This window comes from Diabrotica undecimpunctata, chromosome 6, assembly GCF_040954645.1.
Source record: "Diabrotica undecimpunctata isolate CICGRU chromosome 6, icDiaUnde3, whole genome shotgun sequence".
NCBI classification, from domain to species: Eukaryota; Metazoa; Arthropoda; class Insecta; order Coleoptera; family Chrysomelidae; genus Diabrotica; species Diabrotica undecimpunctata.
This window is the reverse complement of record NC_092808.1, coordinates 153,545,913-153,564,920: the sequence shown is the minus strand read 5'-3', so window position 1 is coordinate 153,564,920 and position 19,008 is coordinate 153,545,913. Positions and strand designations below refer to the sequence as shown.

At 33.4% G+C, this 19,008-nt stretch overlaps 1 protein-coding gene across 2 annotated transcripts in view; it reads right to left on the bottom strand.

The window, feature by feature from the left end:
* ASPP (Ankyrin-repeat, SH3-domain, and Proline-rich-region containing Protein) overlaps positions 1–19,008 on the bottom strand; it is a 594,470-nt gene that overhangs the window by 552,607 nt on the left and 22,855 nt on the right. For both annotated transcript variants that reach the window (XM_072535838.1, XM_072535839.1), the window contains exon 2: positions 16,466–16,521. In XM_072535838.1, coding sequence (XP_072391939.1) covers positions 16,466–16,495 — 30 coding nt within the window. In that variant the 5' untranslated portion in view covers positions 16,496–16,521. The remainder of the gene's footprint in view (positions 1–16,465; positions 16,522–19,008) is intronic.

Below are 19,008 nucleotides of genomic sequence, written 5' to 3'. Positions count from 1 at the left end.
CGTTAGTTTTTTTTTTGTGAAAATAAATCACTAGACCACACAGGAATTCGTAAATTACCTCGAAACAATACGGTTAAATGGACCGTGAGCGAACAAAAAATCATGATAATCGCTCACTTTCAGAATATTTTCCAACACCTACCTACGGGGACATTCCGACTGTGGTGGAAGTTTTAAATGTAACCATAAAAACTCCCCTATGGTGTGGGATCAAGATTTCTTCGGCAGGTGTGCTTTATATACGGTTAATATAAATACCACACTTCAAGATATTTACTTATTTTAAAATTATTATATATTTACGCGGCAATAATGAATAATTAATTAAATAGTTTAAGGAAATTTACAGCATGCAAATACTGAAGAATATCGGAATAGATGACAAGGATATTCGTGTCATTAAAAATTTTTACTTTAAGGTTGATCTGCATCCCCCAAAAGACAAACCCCAAATTCAAAAAATTTGAAAAAATTTGAGAAGGTATATGTGATGTCTAGAAGTATTTTGACAACTTTTAAACAAACTTCATGTTTTCGTTTTTGAAAAAACTCTAAAAAACTACTTTTTTCCAAGTATAAAGCGGGAAAACCAAACATAGGATTTTGTTAATTTTTTTACAGCATCAAGATATGATTATAAGAAATACTTATGAATTTTTTGAAAATTTTTGAATTTACAGTTTTGTTCCAATAGGAAAAAATAATATGTTTCGGCTTATAATAAAGTTACCGGTAAGAAACCGAAAAATTTTTTAATAACAACATATATAAAACTGTAAAAGTGGAAAATATTTGCAACAAAAAGTTAAATATTTTTTCCTAAACATATGAAAAATCTCGTTAAACAAGAATTATGTCTTGAACTGCCGCCTTCAAATTGTAATGTAGGGAGATGGCTCCATCTGAAGCAATGGTAGTATTTATCATCGATAGATAGCATTACGTTCGGCTTCGAAACGCTTCAAGCAAAACGTCACACTAACAGGGTTGCCATATCGATTACTTTGTACAACACTTTGGCAGATAACAACAAAATTTAATAGGAATGTTATCGGTTTGAACTTTGAACCGGTCATGCTGAAACTTACAGAGTTACAGAATAGTAGATACTGTAACTTTTATTTTGAAAGTAGGATATCATAAAATTTACACTCTATAAGTAATATATCTATAAAAAACCTATTTAGATTTAAAAACCTATTTAGGCGTTTTTAGTTAATTATTTTAGTATTTATAAAAATAGTGTTTCTTGCATAACCAGTATCGTACACAGAATTTGTCTGAGGGGGGGGGGTTTGAAATTTTTTTATGCTACCTCCATTTTGAGTCCCTAAAATTTGGGTTTTTGTTTAATTTAAAGTACTAAAGAGTTTAATTTAAAGTACTAAAGATAGCAGTGCCAAAGATTCAGGTATCTATTATCCTGCCTACCAACTAAAACCACCCTCTCTTACTTGTGTGCATTTGACTGTCGCACGTACCGTACTCCGAAAGTGGGGTGAAGACATTTTTGGAACACTCACTTCTCTTATCTAAATCTTATCTATTGTCCTGAAACTATTTTCTTGTGGCTTTTAAAGTAATTACTATTTTAATGTGAATAAGCCAACTTGTAAATACAATACATTTTGGAGACGGCTATCGCCGTATTCCCGTTCTTCTCCGCCAATCCTGCCGGTTTAAGGCATGCTCCTCCTCCAAACCTTTCGATTCCATCGCTCTTCTAATTCCTTCATTCCATGAGCGTCAAGTTCTACCTCTTTTTCTTCTTCCAGGGGGGCATCCATTTGTGAAGTTTTTGGGGCCAACGTTCGGCAGGCATTCTCAATAGGTGTCCAAACCATTTTGAACCCCTTTTTTTCTATTCTGTCAATGACCGTTTCTGTAGCGTTGGTCTTCCTTTCCTGGCTTGATGTTCTAGCACTTCTTCTCAAATAATCCATTTCAACTGCTAACAATCTTCTCTTCAGGTCTGCATTGACCATTGACCTTCAGAGCCATAACAAAAAACTGATTTAACCATGGTTTGCCCTATTCTTTTTTTGTTCCTTTTTGAAATGTTGCGATCCCACCATAAGGAGTTCAGACATCCTACAATTTTACGTCTCTGAGTAATTCGGTGTTTAATTTCGGTTTGTTTCAAGCCGTTCTTAGCAATGAGTGCACTTAAATATTTAAATTTTTCCACTTGTTTGATTTCCACGTCCTCGTCGATCAACACTTCAAACCTTGCATCTGAATTGATAACTAAATATTCTGTTTTCTTCATGCTGACTTGTAACCCACATTTTACATATTCTCTGTATAGACGCTTTATTATAAATTCTAGATCATAAAAATCTTGAGCTAGGACGACTTGGTCATCCGCAAAGTTCAGGGAGAACAGTACGTCCTTTCCTATGGGGATTCCCATTCCCAGGCAGTTGTTTTTCCAATTATGGAGGGCTGCCTCAATATATAAATTAAACAGTGAGTGTGACATTATGCATCCTTGTTTTAGTCCTTTAGTTACTTTTATTGGCTCTGGTAGTCTATTTCCGATTTTTAGGTAAGTAGTGTTCTCCCTGTATACTTCTGTAATTATTCCTAAAAGGTATGGACTAATGTCGAGTTGTTGCCACAATTTAAGTCTTGGAACTGTATCATACGCCTTTTCTAGGTCGATGAAGGCTAGATGTACTTTGGTACCAACTACTATTTTTTTTTCTATTAATTGTTGGAGTATAAACAAGTTATTAGTGCAAGATCAAAGATCAAAGATTCAAACGTCAATAAACTTATTTTAACCTTCAATTGTGGCTTATTTCCATTAAAATAGTAGTTAGATCTTATCTCTGTCGTTGGCTCGGTTGGTGTTTCTCTTCTTCTTCTTTCTTTTTAATGACTGCTCGGATGTAATTGTGAACACTATTCCATCCCTCCGTACTTCCAGTCATCTTCACGATCATCTCTCTTACAGCCACAGGGTTCATACCTATTTCTTTCTCTGTTTGATGGGTGAACTTCTGCACGGGCGACATCCCAATGAGGTCAGTCAAGACCATGTCGACAATATAGCGTCGAACTATTTGCTGGCGTCAGGAAAGATGTTCCCTGAAATAGAAGATTCACTACTGGCCATTCAGGATCAGGTTATACAAACCAAAAATTACCTGCAATATATCGTCAAAGACCCTCAAGTCCAGAATAACAAATGCCGATATGGATGTTAAGCTCAGGAAACCATCCAACATCTTACCGGGGCTGTCAGGCATTTGCTGCAACTGAATATAAGGAACGGCACGACTCAGTAAGAAAGATCATTCATCAAGAGATAGCTATCAAACTGGGACTTCTTCAAACAAACCATCTTCCATATTATCAATACGTTCCTGAGAGTATACTTGACAATGACAACTACAAGCTATACTGGGACCGCACTGTGCTCACAGAACAAACAGTGGCACATAATAGACCAGATCTCATACTAGTTAATAAACTAAAGAGACAAACAACATTAATTGATGTGGCGATACCCAACAACACTAATCTTCGTGTTAAACAGAACGAAAAAATCGCCAAGTACAGGGATCTGGAAATTCAAATACAAAGACAGTGGAGAATGGAAAGTACCCAGACAATACCTATTATTCTCTCTACTACTATAGTAATTCCAAAGAAACTCCTAGAAAACATAAAAAAGCTAGGTCTGAATGAACATCTTTACAAGACTATGCAGAAAGCTGTAGTACTCTCAACGTCCAGATGTGTACGAAAATTTTTGGGAGATACTCCAACATACCAAGCCACCTAGGGCTCGATAACACGGAAAGAGTCCCACCAGAACTCAATCCTTTTGATACCGTAGGTATCTGGGATGAGTGAATTTTCCCCTTAGATGGAGTGTGAGCCGTATGACTAAATCTGGGATACTAATACTCAAAAGCAAACTTAATTCCAAGCACATAGTAAAAGCAATAAACACATACGCAATACCACTTTTCACATACTCATTTGGCTTTATAAAATGGTCGAATACGGAAACTGAAGAACTAATTAGACCAAATAGAACCGTGATAACTAAATAGGCATCAACTACCCCAAATCGTACATCCAAAGCATGACACTACCACGCACACAAGGTGAGAGAAGAACATCGTGTTTTGGAAATATCATTCACTAGTTAAAGATAAAAAACAGCAAAAAACAAAGACAAAAATATATAGAGCAGCAATTAGACCAGTGATAGCATACGTAGCGAAAGTAATATGTCTTACGAAAATAGATATAAAGAAAATAAAAATATAAATAAAAAGTAAAATATAAAGAAAAAGTAAGAATTATTAAAAGCAAAATGATTAGAATAAACAGCCCAATAAAGCCCGAACAAGGAGAATATAGAAGACTAATGAAGCATGAAATAAGAAATAGAAATATAACCGAAGGGGAAGACATAGTGAAATTTATTAATCCACACAGACTGAGATGGTTTGGACACATACAAAGAAGAGAAAAAGATGCACTAATAAGGAAGATAACAAACCTGAAACCAGTAATAAACAGACCAAAAGAAAGACATGTTCGCATGTTTTAAATAACATTTTTGACGATTGACCATTTTTCATATAAATCTAACATATTTAATAATACCAGATACTTTAATTTTTAACTATCAACGAAAATCTAATATAATATGATTGCATGTATAAACTTAATGGTAATACGATATTCACAGATAGCGCCGCTAAGTACCTCTTTGTCGATAAAAATGTTTACATAATAAATATGTGTCATGTTTCAATGATATGTGTGGATTATGTTCTTGCAAATGCGTAACTTTAATATTCCGATTGACACAGCGGAGCAGTAAAATTTTATACATAAAGATGTTGTTAAAGATATCTTTGCTTATTTGGTCTACTAGGTATTTAATAAAATTACTGTCTACTACACAACTTGGCAACTCAGCCAATGGATATAATGATAGAAAACTGTAATTTATATTAGGGTTTGAAAATATTACAGAGTCATCATGTAGAAATCTACGATTAAGTTAAAAAAATTACCACAGTAGTATGCCGCAGTAGAGCCATCTCTAGGATCAGAAACAAATTAATCGAGGGTGAAGATCAACCTTAAACAAACTATTATCGTAAAAATTGGAGATAACTACACCGATGAAATCTCCATACAACGAGGAGTCAGACAAGGTTGCATTTTGTCGCCAACATTGTTCAATGTTTACTCGGACCAGTTATTTAAAAAGGCACTTGAGAGACAACCATATGGAATAAAAATCAACGGGGAACTACTTAATGTGAGTAGATATGTAGACGATACAGTAATTCTTTCAGATAATATTGAAGGTCTCCAAATTCTGCTTGATCGTATTCACGAGGTAGGAGAGGAAATGGGCATAAAAATAAACTCAAACAAAATGAATTTTTAGTGTTTAGTCGTGACCCACATCCCGATGCAAAGCTTCAATTACACGGGGTCCAAGTTGAGAAAGTCCACAAAAAGACATATTTGGCAACTGTGATAACCGACTAACTAGATCCAGACATAGAAATAAAACATAAAATAGCAATGACTAAAACTGCTTTTAAAAAAAATGAAGTCATTGCTTTGTAATAATCATCTCAGTTTAGAACTAAGACAAAGAATGGTTAAGTGTTATGTTTGGTCCGTACTTTTGTATAGTGCAGAAGTGTGGACGCTAAAAGTATCGATCATAAACAAAATTGAAGCATTGGAAATGTGGGTTCATAGACGACTGCTGAAGATAGAAACTAATGAAGAAGTACTAAGGAGCGTCAACAAAGATAGAGAACTGCTAAAGACCGTTAAACATCGAAAAATGTCTTATCTGGGACATATAGTAAGGGGAAGTCGATATAAAATATTACAACTGATCCTTAAAGGTAAAATAAAGGGCCGTAGAGGTGTAGGAAGAAAACAAGTTTCTTGCTTAAAAAACATTCGTGAATGAACATAGATAACAAATGAAGGACAATTGTTTCATATTGCAGAAGATCGAGAAGCCTTCGAAATGTTGATCGCCAACGTCGGATAATTCTTCGTCGGATTCGTCGGATATGGCACGCGTAGAAAAAGAAGAAGGAAGTTTAAGAAATTTAGTAGGCCATTGAGACATGCAGACTTTAAAAAGTAAGTTAAGTTGCATATCAATCGAAAGCAAATGTAAGAAAAGAGGAACTTAAAGCTTAAAAGTCCATAATAATATTGCCAGTAGATAAAGGCAATGTAGACGTAATCATTCACAAAACTACAAAAGGACCCAACCAAATCCTTTAACAAAATACCAAAATAACAAAATATCTCAATTACAGGCGGATATTTAAGTTATTCCTTTCTTTTTTATGTGTTTGGCTATTTTTGACGATATCTTGCCTGTATAATAGCCAAAATAGTCAAACTCATAAAAAAGAAAGGCCTAACGCCAGCTTCAGAACAAACAACAACTTAAGCAAATATATTAAGAACAATAAGAATTAAAAGAAGAAGCATTTAATAGTGGGATATAAAAACTTACATGTGACGACTGCCCAAAGACTTACATCGGTCAAACAGGTAGAATATTTAACAAACGGATAGCAGAACACAAAAGTGCTTTCAATAATAGAAAAACAGATTCTACTTACGAACTTCACCTTCTAGATTATAATCATCCTTTTAATAACCAATGTCAAATTCTTCAATTAAAATTAAAAAATACAGATATAATTCTGCATGACCAACTTGAGACAAACAAACAAAACAAACAAACAAAAAAATAGCTCACTTGAGAAAGGCACTCTGCCGAAACAGCTGTAGTGATAAGATATTATAATAAAATTTGTGGAAGTGTTAAAAACAAAAGTTTTCAGTGTTTTATTACTTGATAAAATGAACTTTCATCAAGTAACGGTCGAATCCATCACAGATATTTAAATTATCCAAAAAATTTAAAGTTTATGTCCAAACTAGCACCAAAGTATATTGAAGCAACCATCAAGGAAAAGTTGTCACCAGTGGTATATCGTTTATCAAATTAAAAGGGTTCAGACCTTGGTAAGAGGCGTGTTAAAGATTTAAATTTCAAATTTAGTACATTCTATTTCATCATTTGTTTCCGAATTTTTATGTTGATTTGATTTCATCCTTTTGGGACATGGTTTCACCTTTGATATTTTTGGTCAGGTAACCTATTTTGATTAGAGACACATGTTAGAATCACATCGTCTTACGCAGGTATATAAATTTAGTGTCTATATCCTATTTTTTTTAGTACCATTGCCGAATTCCCTGTCTCGCTAGGCGTATATAGTGGAGTTAGCAGACGCCTACCTACTGAGTGTAAAGCATTGTTTTTTTTGTACCGCATTCGGTATTCAATTTAAATTGTTTTTGTTTAAAGGTTAACCTCAATGAAAGCTCCGTTGAGAAATTTATATAGTTTTTATTTCTAATAATTATTTGAATAGTTTAGTTGTAAAATTGTTACAACTGTCGCCCAACCTATAAGGTTTGTTGATAAATTTTGTTAATATTATTTGTAATAACTATTCATGCGAAGTAATAATAAACATGTAATGTTTCTCTCTAAACCAGGAGTTGTAGAATTATTTTCTTTAAGATGTTCACCCTTTTTTAGGAAAGAAAAGCCTTTCTTTCCATCTAGCAAGAGGATTCTTTTATAGTTTAGGAACCTTCTTGTGTGTGTTGCCCAGAAAATCTATGTAAGTATTTTTTTACGATTTCTCTCTGTGTAGTTACCCCTTCCAGTCCCTCCTTCATTCACTTACTTACGACCTAGCTCTCCAATCAAAACAATAGTGGTCGTTAGCAAACGTTTCGGTTTGTTTGCTTATTCTATCTCCAGTAATTGCTCAGTCTCCACTTTCAACCCCCTATAAGTGATACCCAATGTGGCAGGAAATTGTATCCTGATCCGACGCATATGCATTTCAAAAAGAAAAAAAACTACTAACAAATATTTAAAAAATGGATATACATTGTCATTTATTTTATTAGTAGTTGTGATACGGCAGCTTCTTCTTATCTACTGCTTTTTTCTTTATTTTTCAATAGATGTTCTCAAGTTCTCTCATCATAGAGGTCTCAGGGTAAAATTGTACAGCAACAAGATTTGACACCAGCGACCGACTTACTGACTGCTCAGTGGGACGGCCTGGGTTCGTACCCCGGCAAAGAGTGTAAGATGTTTAACCAAAAAAAAAATATCTATATCAGTTGGAAAATGCTCTTAAATCTAATGCCTTGCGGCAAATTTTAGTTCTGTTAGTAAGAGAATACGATGTGCATTAACCTACTTAAAGAAAAATAATTTATTGGAGCCGGCGATATTTACGATAACTTCTCTAACTAAAAAGGTAGTAATATTTTTTATTTGTGTGAAACATGGATTATTGAAGGATATTTTTTAAGAAGAGTTTCCTCCTAAAGAGATTTGACCCCTAAAAATAATACGAACAAGCTGAATTTTGCCGAGAATATCAATTTTGGGACTCCAAAAAAGAAGCAAAAAAATTACCACTTTAACCCCCGGGCTTACCCCTAAAACCCCCCTCGCAGAGGGGTAAAAACTCAATAAAATCGATTTACCAATAACCTTTACGCCGTAGAAAAAAATGTTTCAAATAAAAAATGTAGCTGATGTGATTTTGAACAAAAATGTTAATTAAGTTTATCTGTAGAATGAACTGTTCTCTCAGAAACAACGCTTGACGCGACCGGTGATTTTGAATATTAGTTGCGCGCGCGAAATCAATGTAAAATAAAATGTGTATCAAGTCGACGGTAAAAATTCGATATCTTTTGATCAGACTGTCCTATGGACAAAAATCAAAATGCGTTTTAAAGGTGAAGAGTGCAGCTTTCTTGTGAAATTTTTTCTATTTTGCCGCAAATGAAGTCAGTTTCTATAAATCTGTTCAATAAATAAACGTTGTGCAATCTTTGCCATTTTTTACAATTCTCGTGAGATCAATAACATTTATCACTTTAATTGGCCGGTCATAGTGAAACTTCGATTTTTAGAGACCAGTTTTTAAAATGTATAACATTAATATTGAGTTGTGGCAACAAATATGAGGCATTTGAAATATAACTAAAAACGCAGTATTTAAACTTTTACATTAGGTACAAACGATCGCACGTCACGGGAAATGCCTCCAAGAAGATGGTTTTGGGTGTAACTTGTAGCAGAAATAGTAGTAGTTATATAATTCTTCTATAGAATATACAAAAGAAATAAAATTCCTAGGGATGCAACTGGACTAAAAATTAAGCTAGACAAGTCATATACAGTCCATCTAATTTACAAACCGTTGCACGTCATTATCTACGTCAGAGATCGAAGTTGACAAAGTTGTCAAAGTATAAAAAAATCCTGAATCCATTTTAAATCAAATAGGTCACATAATTATTATTATACTCTTTACAACGACTATTTAAATTCTTACGTGACATTTTTGAAATAAAACACACTAATTTTGTTCTAAAAAGAACAGATTTTATTAAATAGGTAAAAATATAAAACAAGAGGTATTCACTTTAAAATTTAAAATAATAAAGTACAAAAAGTGTCAACACCGCAACTGTCAAATAAGTGTTACCAATTTATGCCAAAATTTCACCTTCGTTCGATTACAGTTACAGTGTGTTCCGAACAAATGTTCTACATAAAAACGCTTTATAATGCATTTATACAAATTAAATTAAACATATTGTTGTCTATTTCTTTAAGTTAACATTAATAGAAATCTTTAAATATTAGTTCTACGCGTATATAATAAAATATGTCTAGTGGCTGTAATGCCAGTGTACTCGGCAAAGTGATTCTAAAAACGAACACACCTACCGCCTAAATATTTCGTGTTGGTATCATGTGACGTCACGGGCTATGACGCCGATGACGTGCAACGGTTTGTAAATTAGATGGACTGTACACTCGCTAAGACTATCGTGCTAAGCTGGACTAAATATTATGAAATCTGTATCACATAAAAATTGGGGAGCAGATTTTCCAACTCTAATAAATTTATAAATTGTCTTCTGAAAAAGTATTTTTACAGCAGAACTATTTGCCATAATTAAGACCCTAACCTTTATTCTGGAAAAAAAAAACTTCCCAAATCTCTTATAAAATATCTGATTCACTTAGTTGTCTGACATCTATTTCTCAGGTTTATCCTTCTCATCCAACGTTACAGTAGATTAAGTTAATTGTATACCGTATATACCAAAACAATTTGACGGTAGAGTTCCTCTAGGTACCATCACACGTGGATAGATGGTAACGAAAAGGCAGATAGTCTAGCTACGTCCGCAGTAACCAGTACAGCCGCATCAGTGGAAAATTTAACGGTGCATTTAGATTTAAAACGTTACTTAAAATCAAAATTGCACGATTTTTGGCAAAACCAATGGAATAGAAGCGCCACTAAATTGATAGAAATAAAATCTTTCGTCCTTCCATGGAACTTCTGGCCTTCAAAGCGACAACATCAAGTCCTAATAACACGTATCAGATTAGGACAGACTTCTACAACACATGAATACTTGTTGAAGAGAGAAGAGGAACTGAGAAAGTATTTTTACAGCAGAACTATTTGCCATAATTAAGACCTAACCTAACCTAACCTTTATTCTAGAAAAAAAACTTCCCAAATCTCTTATAATAACTGATTCACTTAGTTGCCTGACATCTATTTCTCAGATTTATCCCTCTCATCCAACATTACAGCAGATTAAGTTAATTTTATACCGTATATACCAAAACAATTTGACAGTAGAGTTCCTCTAGGTACCAGCACACGTGGATAGATGGTAACGAAAAGGCAGATAGTCTAGCTACTTCCGCAGTAACCAGTACAGCCGCATCAGTGGAAAATCTAACGGTGCATTTGCATTTAAAACCTTACTTAAAAGCAAAATTGCACGATATTTGGCAAAACCAATTGAATAGAAGCACCACTAAATTGATAGAAATAAAATATTTCGTCCTTCCATGGAACTTCTGGCCTTCAAAGCAACAACATCAAGTCCTAATAACACGTATCAGATTAGGACAGACTTCTACAATACATGAATACTTGTTGAAGAGAGAAGAGGAACCAGTGTGTTTTGTTTGTGAATGTAAAGTAACAGTGAACTACATTTTGATTGAATGTTCATTATACTCAGTGGAAAGACTATATCACCACATTACAAAAACATTAAAAGAACTTCTAGGAGAATCTAAATACGTAGCTGACTTCTATTCTCTTAGTCTTGAAATCTATTATAAACCTTTTTAATAAAGTTTAACACAATACATCAATAATTAAAATATATATTGTATACCTTATTATGTAATTGATATTTTGTATATGCCTAAGTATGTCTTTATCACTTTTTGTATTTTCTTATGCTAATAATCCTGGGTAGTTAAAGCAAAATGAATAAAAAAAATTAGTAGTTTTAAAAAACGTACTAGTGTAATTGAAAAAAATCAGTTTTAAATGTTTTAGATCGTTTTTAATATAATAGTTTAAATTCAGCGTTTTTTATAGTATAGTTTAAATAGGATCCTAAGGTGCTATCCCGTGGGAACTTTGTTGCTAAAATGTAAAACCCATTTTTTTTTGTTTCTAATATTTTTGTAAGACAAAATCACTTGGTCGTCCAAAAATCGCAGTGGGAGGGGAGCGGTGGGGAGCCTTACAAAAAAAAATTTTTTTTTTCATCGTTTTTCGAATGTTCAGTATCCGAAAATTCATTCGTCAAATTTGCATACCCATCAGGACATTAGAAATATTTTTTTTTTTATTTTTAAAAATACGTCATACTATTATTTTGTATACGGAGCGCCTTCATACAAAATCACTTGCCCTGAAAACCCATATTTTTAAAATCGTTTACCTCGCTCTACCTCGAAAAATATTGGGTTTAGCAAAAAATTGCTTTTTATAAACGTTATAGGCCAAAAATCAGAGAACATGCTGGTTTTTTTAGAATTTTGATTGGATAATTAGTTTAAGAAAAAATTAAATAAATCGAACGGCATGTCACGACGGACAGTGCTGAACGCAGAGATGCGAGGAAGGGCGAGATTCCTATGCCATAGTCAACCGCAAATCGACTCTACTGATGGCGATGTTGTTATGGTCGTTTTTTCATTGTGATGCTGATTTTAAGGAGGATGAATACTCTTCTAGCGTAAATAGTGACTTCTTTGGCTCGTTTTGTTGTCAGATTATTAACAGTTTTAAAATACTGTATTTGTTAAGTGATAGTAGTATTTATATTATCATAATAGGTATTGTTGTATATCTTTAAGGTTGTATACTTATTATTATTAAATTATTAATATTATCCAGATTTAGCCATACGGCTCGCACTCCCTTAAAGGGGAAAATTCACTCATTTCAGATACTTACGATATTAAAAGGATTGAGCTCTGGTGGGACTCTATCGTGTTATCGAGCCCTAGGTGACTTGGTATGTAGGAGTATCCCGTATCCCCAAAAATGTTCTTACAGATTATTGTTATTATTATAAAGCTTACTAAGGACGTAGTAAAGTGGTTAAATTTCAAAAGCTGGGATTTACATATCTAAAATGGCAAATTCTAATAGAATATCTACCATTTCCAAGTATGCATTCCAGTATTTGCCTGTGGCAGTTTGAGCTGCAATGAATTCTGGAAACTCTGTCAAAAGTTAAAGTTGAGATTTTATCGGAGAGTTGCATAACGTCTTCTTTTCTCCTGAAAGTATCGATGATTTCCGATGTACAAAGATGAATTTAGTTAATATAATGTACAGAAGAAGTGCCACACTCTAAAAGCCACTTCTTATAAAGATTTATTAATAATCTTGACAGAGCTTCGTACGTCAACTTATGGGCTCGTATAGCTTTATTGTATTTTTTGCCAGATAAAATACCATCAATTGTGGACTGAGCATAGAGACCACTGTCCAACCATACATCAGCAAGTCCAGAATCTGTCATGAACTGACCAATTATTTTGAGGAAGTTCATAACCATGTGAAATCCACCTAGACGAATGACTACGTTTTTTGTGTCTTCTGACTGGGACCATTGGAGCTCTTTAGCTTTATAATAGATCGCTTGATCAAACGTCAGTACGGTGTATCTGTTATTTAGCTTCTTAGCAATTTCATTGCACTTTATGATAACAGTCCAAACGGTATCATATTCTGACGAGACATGGAGTAGCACAGGTAAGTAGCCATAGGTCGTTACATGTGATTTATCCTCTACAGTCCGTTTATGAAATCCTGACCACTGTGGGATAACGGTTTCATCTCTAACAGAGTCCCCCATTTTGCAAATGCACCATGCCATGTTACGATATCTTATGTTATTATTAAGATTCTGACCCTTTTCTATAAAGCTCAGTTTATTTTCCTCAGATTGTACTTTTCCATTTGATTTGTCAAAATAAATTTTGTGAAGGGAATGAAAATCATTCGGTATTACCAGCTTCTGATTATACGGCAAAAATTTAAATTGTCCAGGTATATTTTCATTAAATGGTTCTCTCTGGAAGGCAGCAATTTGGGTTCCGTGAAAAGTAGGTGTTTTGTCCAAAGTCTCTTCCAAAATGTCAATGTTGTCAGCAGCAAATTGAACGAATCGATTGGGTACCAATTGTCTCGGTATGGTCACATGATTATTCTCCAAGTAAAGTTGAATTTCTTCTTGGGCGATGCTGTTACGCACTCTAAGAGTACCGATGTATGAAATTGAATGACCGCAAGCGTGTATTGCTTCAATGAGTTTTTTCGACCTTGTTTCCTGGTGAACTAAAAGTCCTAGCCCAATATGCTTTGGAGTTTTTATTTTTCCATTCGAACAGGCAAAAATAATGTCTTGGAAAATGCTTACAGTTTCAATTTTCTTTTTATTATCGCTTTCATTGCGGACAATAAGATTAACAAGAGAATACAAGCTTTCAGGAATAGACTTTTTGTAGTCTCTAACAATCATTCTTTTTTAAATCGGACTCAGTTGACATCTTGTTTATCTCGCTTCGGATAGTTTGGCACATTTTGACTAGAATGTGTTGCTCCGATGCCCCGAAACTAAAAGTGTCAGATTCGTCGTGGTTATTTTTTCTTGCATATATTAGTCATAACTTGGCATAGTTTTTGATTCGGTGAGTGCTTTTGACAAAAGATGCACTTTTGTAAATTAAAGGGCTGTTCAAGGGCCGTTTTTGAAAAATATCGTCTCTACGAAAATCAAATGGCAGTTTAGTATTTTTTGACTTGTACGAGACAATGTTCTTTGAGCTCGTATAAGAGTTATAACAGTTTTTGTGCAATTTTCAAAAAATCTTGATTTTTTAGATCATCAAACTTTGAGAATATATGCCGCATGTATTTATTCTCATGACAATTTTTCATACGTTCGCTGGTGCATTCAATAAAAGTTTTTTTTGATCTTTCTTGAGAGTTATCCAGCCTTCCTCCTTCCAAACAAATAAGACACACATTTTGAATAAAAACGTCTTGTTCGGCATCAGATTTATGGAAAGAAACATGCCTTAATCTGATTTTTGACTCAAGTTCGCTGTCAGAGCTGCTGCTGTTCGTTAAATCCATTTCTAGATGGATACAAAAAAAAATACTAACTGTAATAATAAGTAAGTACTAAATATTGTTAACTTACCAATAAGTTTAATTAATCACTGTTAATATAATTAACACGTAAGAACTTTATTATGTCTCACTTATAATAATCTTAGTGGATTTCGCGCTAAAAACAAAGCTTATGAAAAAGAATGCACATATGCAAAACAATACACTTGTTGCGCTAGAATATATACAACCATATAACACAACAGCGTCTCGAGGTAAAAACGACCGTAACAACATCACCATCAGTAGAGTCGATTTGCGGTTGACTATGGCATAGGAAGCTCGCCCTCCCTCGCATCTCTGCGTTCGCCACTGTCCGTCGTGACATGACATTCGATTTATTTAATTTTTTTTTAAACTAATTATCCAATCAACATTTAAAAAAAAACCCACATGTTCTCTGATGTTTGGTCTATAACGTTTATAGGAAGTAATTTTTTGCTAAACCCAATATTTTTCGAGGTAGAGCGAGGTAAACGATTTTAAAAATATGGGTTTTCAGGGTAAGTGATTTTGTATGAAGGCGCTCCGTATACAACAATGGTTTAACGTATTTTTATAAATAAAAAAAGAATATTTCTAATGTCCGGATAGGTATGCAAATTTGAGGAATGAATTTTCGGATATTGTTCATCCGAAAAATGATGAAAAAAAAAATTGCATTTTTTTTTGTAAGGCTCCCCACCACTCCCCTCCTACTACGATTTTTGGACGACCAAGTGATTTTGCATTACAAAAATATTAGAAACCAAAAAAAATGGGTTTTACATTTTAGCAACAAAGTGCCCACGAAAATCTATTCTAGAAGCCTTTTGCCAGTCTATTTACTCTACTATTAAGATTAGGCTCTAGTTATTGAAACTCAAACAGTGGCCGGTTAATAAAAGGGATAAATTGTAATCATCTCATGAGAATCATAAAAATTGGCAAAAATCACGCCACGTTTATTTATTTAACGCCTATAAAACTCAGAGTATTTGCGGCAGAATACAAAACGGGCGAACAAAAGCTGCGCTCTTTACGTTTAAAGCGCATCTTGATTTTTGTCAATAGGACACTTGGATCGAAAGATATCGAATTTTTACCGTCTAGATGATACAAATTTTATTGAAAATTGCCTTATATGCCCTTTAAAAATACTCGATTGCTTCAAGCGTTGTTTCTGAGAGAATGGTTCATTCTACACAAAAAATGCTAATAAACATTTTTCATCAAAATTATCTTAGCTACATTTTTTATTTGAAATATTTTTTTCTATGGCGTAAAGATTCTTGGTAAATCGATTTTTAGGAGAAAGCCCGAGGGTAAAAGTTGTTAACTTTTTTGCATAATTTTTGGCGTCCTAAAATTGATATTCACGGCAAAATTCAACCTGTTCGTGTGATATTTAGAGGTTCAATGGCATTTGGAACGTATAAGCTGTGTATTTGCTTGGAATTCATAGATATATCCGAAATTACTACTAACCATCTAGTTCTTTGTTAATTGAAGTTGACACCTTACAATCAGCCCAATTGCCTCATAATATCAATAAATTTGATCACCAATGTATACTAATTTTTATGTTTTAATTCCAGCTCAAGCTGAACTACCAGCTACTATAGTTTATTGGATGTGTGTCTTACATCGATTTATTCAGTAATGTATTTTATCACACACTTTAAACAAATTGAATTGTCTGTTTTTGAGATATTTATATCGAAAACTAAACGTAGCTTCCTCGTAAACATCGACAAATCCAAAAGGCCTTTTTAAATCAACTACTTCACCATTGAACTGGCACTTAAAAAGTAGAAACAATCATTACTCACCGTTTCGCTAAAGTGATCTGGCTCCTTCATACCATTTCTCTTCTGGAATGTCCCTCCTGAAACAAAAAAACAACCCTATTCAGCAAGTGATTAATTGCAGAATAAGTACCCTTAATGCCTCAGCTTAAAGCCCCTCTCCACACGGAGTGTTCCTTTTTAATCAGCAAACATTTTCTTTCCTCTCACTTTCTTTTAAATTTAAAGAATGGATGAGCGCGTGTCGGGAATTACCAATTTCCTAATCTCAAAAGATTGTCCATTGTTTCAGCGTTTATTTATATATAAAGATAACAAACAAGTTTTTAACACCCTCCTGGGCAGTATTATCGCAAGTTGTTACAAACAAAGATTATATACAGGGGATTCTCTGAATTCAAAGAAAATGGTTTTTCTTTAAAGAAAAGCTCTATGTTGCCGCTACTGCTGTATATGTGGGTTTAGATTAATTATAATTATGTATTTTGTTTAAGCATTAACCGATTAAACATTATTCAATTAAGTATTCAATTATTCTTGTTCACAAGTAGCAGTTATGGTCATACAAACCTGAATTCTTCGACGCAGCGATTATTACCGACATAAAAATTCCAAAAAAATGAGTTTTTTCAATAGTAAAAATTGAGCACAAAATTGTATTGAAATTAATTTTATTTACATGTTCAGTTTTGTTACATATTTAAGTTTATAAAATAAAAATTGATATGTTACATTTCATTCCCATTCCGTTTCAAAAACTTCGCAAGTTAGGAATTTGTAAAGCGTCGTAGCGCTAATACCACCGCACCTGCCGAAGCAAGAAACGTTCATTTACATAGGTGGTGCTGGCGGGAGTGCTTCTGTTGCCTTTGGTGATTATATTTTTTGCGGTTGAAGTTTGTGGTGATAATCCTAGTGTTACTGGAGTTTGTCGTTTTATAGTAAATTTTTAATTATATTCTGAGATTATTAAAATATAATGGACGAACAACCGAGTTGTTCCAAGAGAAGACAGCAAAATGTTAACGTCAGAAGAGAAGGTAGTGATACGATATGAAGGAATTGAACTGCATGATGCAGAAAAATGGCATCATATATTAGCCAAGCGGTCGATATTTGTAGCAGTTTAACAAAAGTATCCATTAGCTGTATTTATCATGTGCCTAAAAATACATCGGAAAATAAAAAGCAAGTAAAACGTAAAAGTATAGGTAGAAAAAACATTGTTTTGGATGACGAGACAAGACATTTTATTTTCGGAGTAAAATTCCAAAACTAAAAGAACTTTTCAAGGACACGAAAACAATTACTTTTTACCCAAGATATCTCGTAGAGTATTAATCAGAACTATGCGCGAAATGAACTTTCGATGTGTAAAAACAGAAAAAGTGTGTTATTAGAAAAAAAAAGAAATTAGTGTGTGAAGAAGAAAATATTTTAAAGAAATACGCACACTTCGCAGCATTGAACGGAAAACATATTATTTTGATGAAACTTGAATTAACGAAGGTCATACAGTTGAAAAAGGTTGGCAAGATTTAAATGTCAAAAGTAAACGCGAAGCATTTACAGAAGGCTGCTTTACAGGATTAAAAGCTCCATCAGGCAAGGGACGACGTTTAATCATTATCCATATAGCAAGTGATACAGGCTTCCTTGATGATGGTTTGCTTCAATATGAGTCAAGAAAAACAGGAGATTATCATGAGAAGAAATGACTTCCGAACTATTTGAGCGCTGGTTTAAGAGAATCTTAACAAAATTAGAACCTGGTCAGGTCACATCAATAGACGTTTTATCGTAACTTCCGCTACAGCCGGGTAGCATCAATAAGCTTTCTGCAAATTTATTTGTTTTTTATAGCTTTTTGTAACAATAAAACACTGAAAACTTTGTTTTCGAAGCTTCCACAAAATTTATTATAAAATCTTATCACTAAAGATATTTCGGCAGAGTAACTTTCTCAAGTGATCTATTTTTGGTATACATTTACACATTATAGTATTTAACCAAATAGATTGAGGAGGGGAGAACTGTTTGTCTCAAGTTGGTTAAAGACTATAAAGTGGTTTCGTTAAAGACTATAAAGTGTAAATGCATACCAAAAATAGATCACTTGAGAAAAGCCTCTGCCGAAACAGCTGTAGTGATAAGATTTTATAATAAATTTTGTAGAAGTTTTGAAAACAAAGTTTTCAGTGTTTTATTGTTACATAAAATGAATTTCCATCAAGTAACAGTCGAATCCATCAATTATAGCATTCTGTATTTTTAGGGGAATGTAGGGAATAAGCCACAAAATATATTCAAATGTTTAATTTACTGACGTTTTCAAATATATAAATGATAGATATATTTATTTTTTATAGCTTTTTGCTTGTGGAATTATGTATTTTTAAGGAGAATTTTAAAAATAAGCCATAATATATCTATTTACATGGTTAATTTACTGACGTTTCGATCTCTATTCCAGATACAGTTTTTAAAGTTAGAAAAAAAACAGAAAATAAATAATATAAGAATATTTAAATAATATTATATAAATATATAATAATAAACAAATAAAA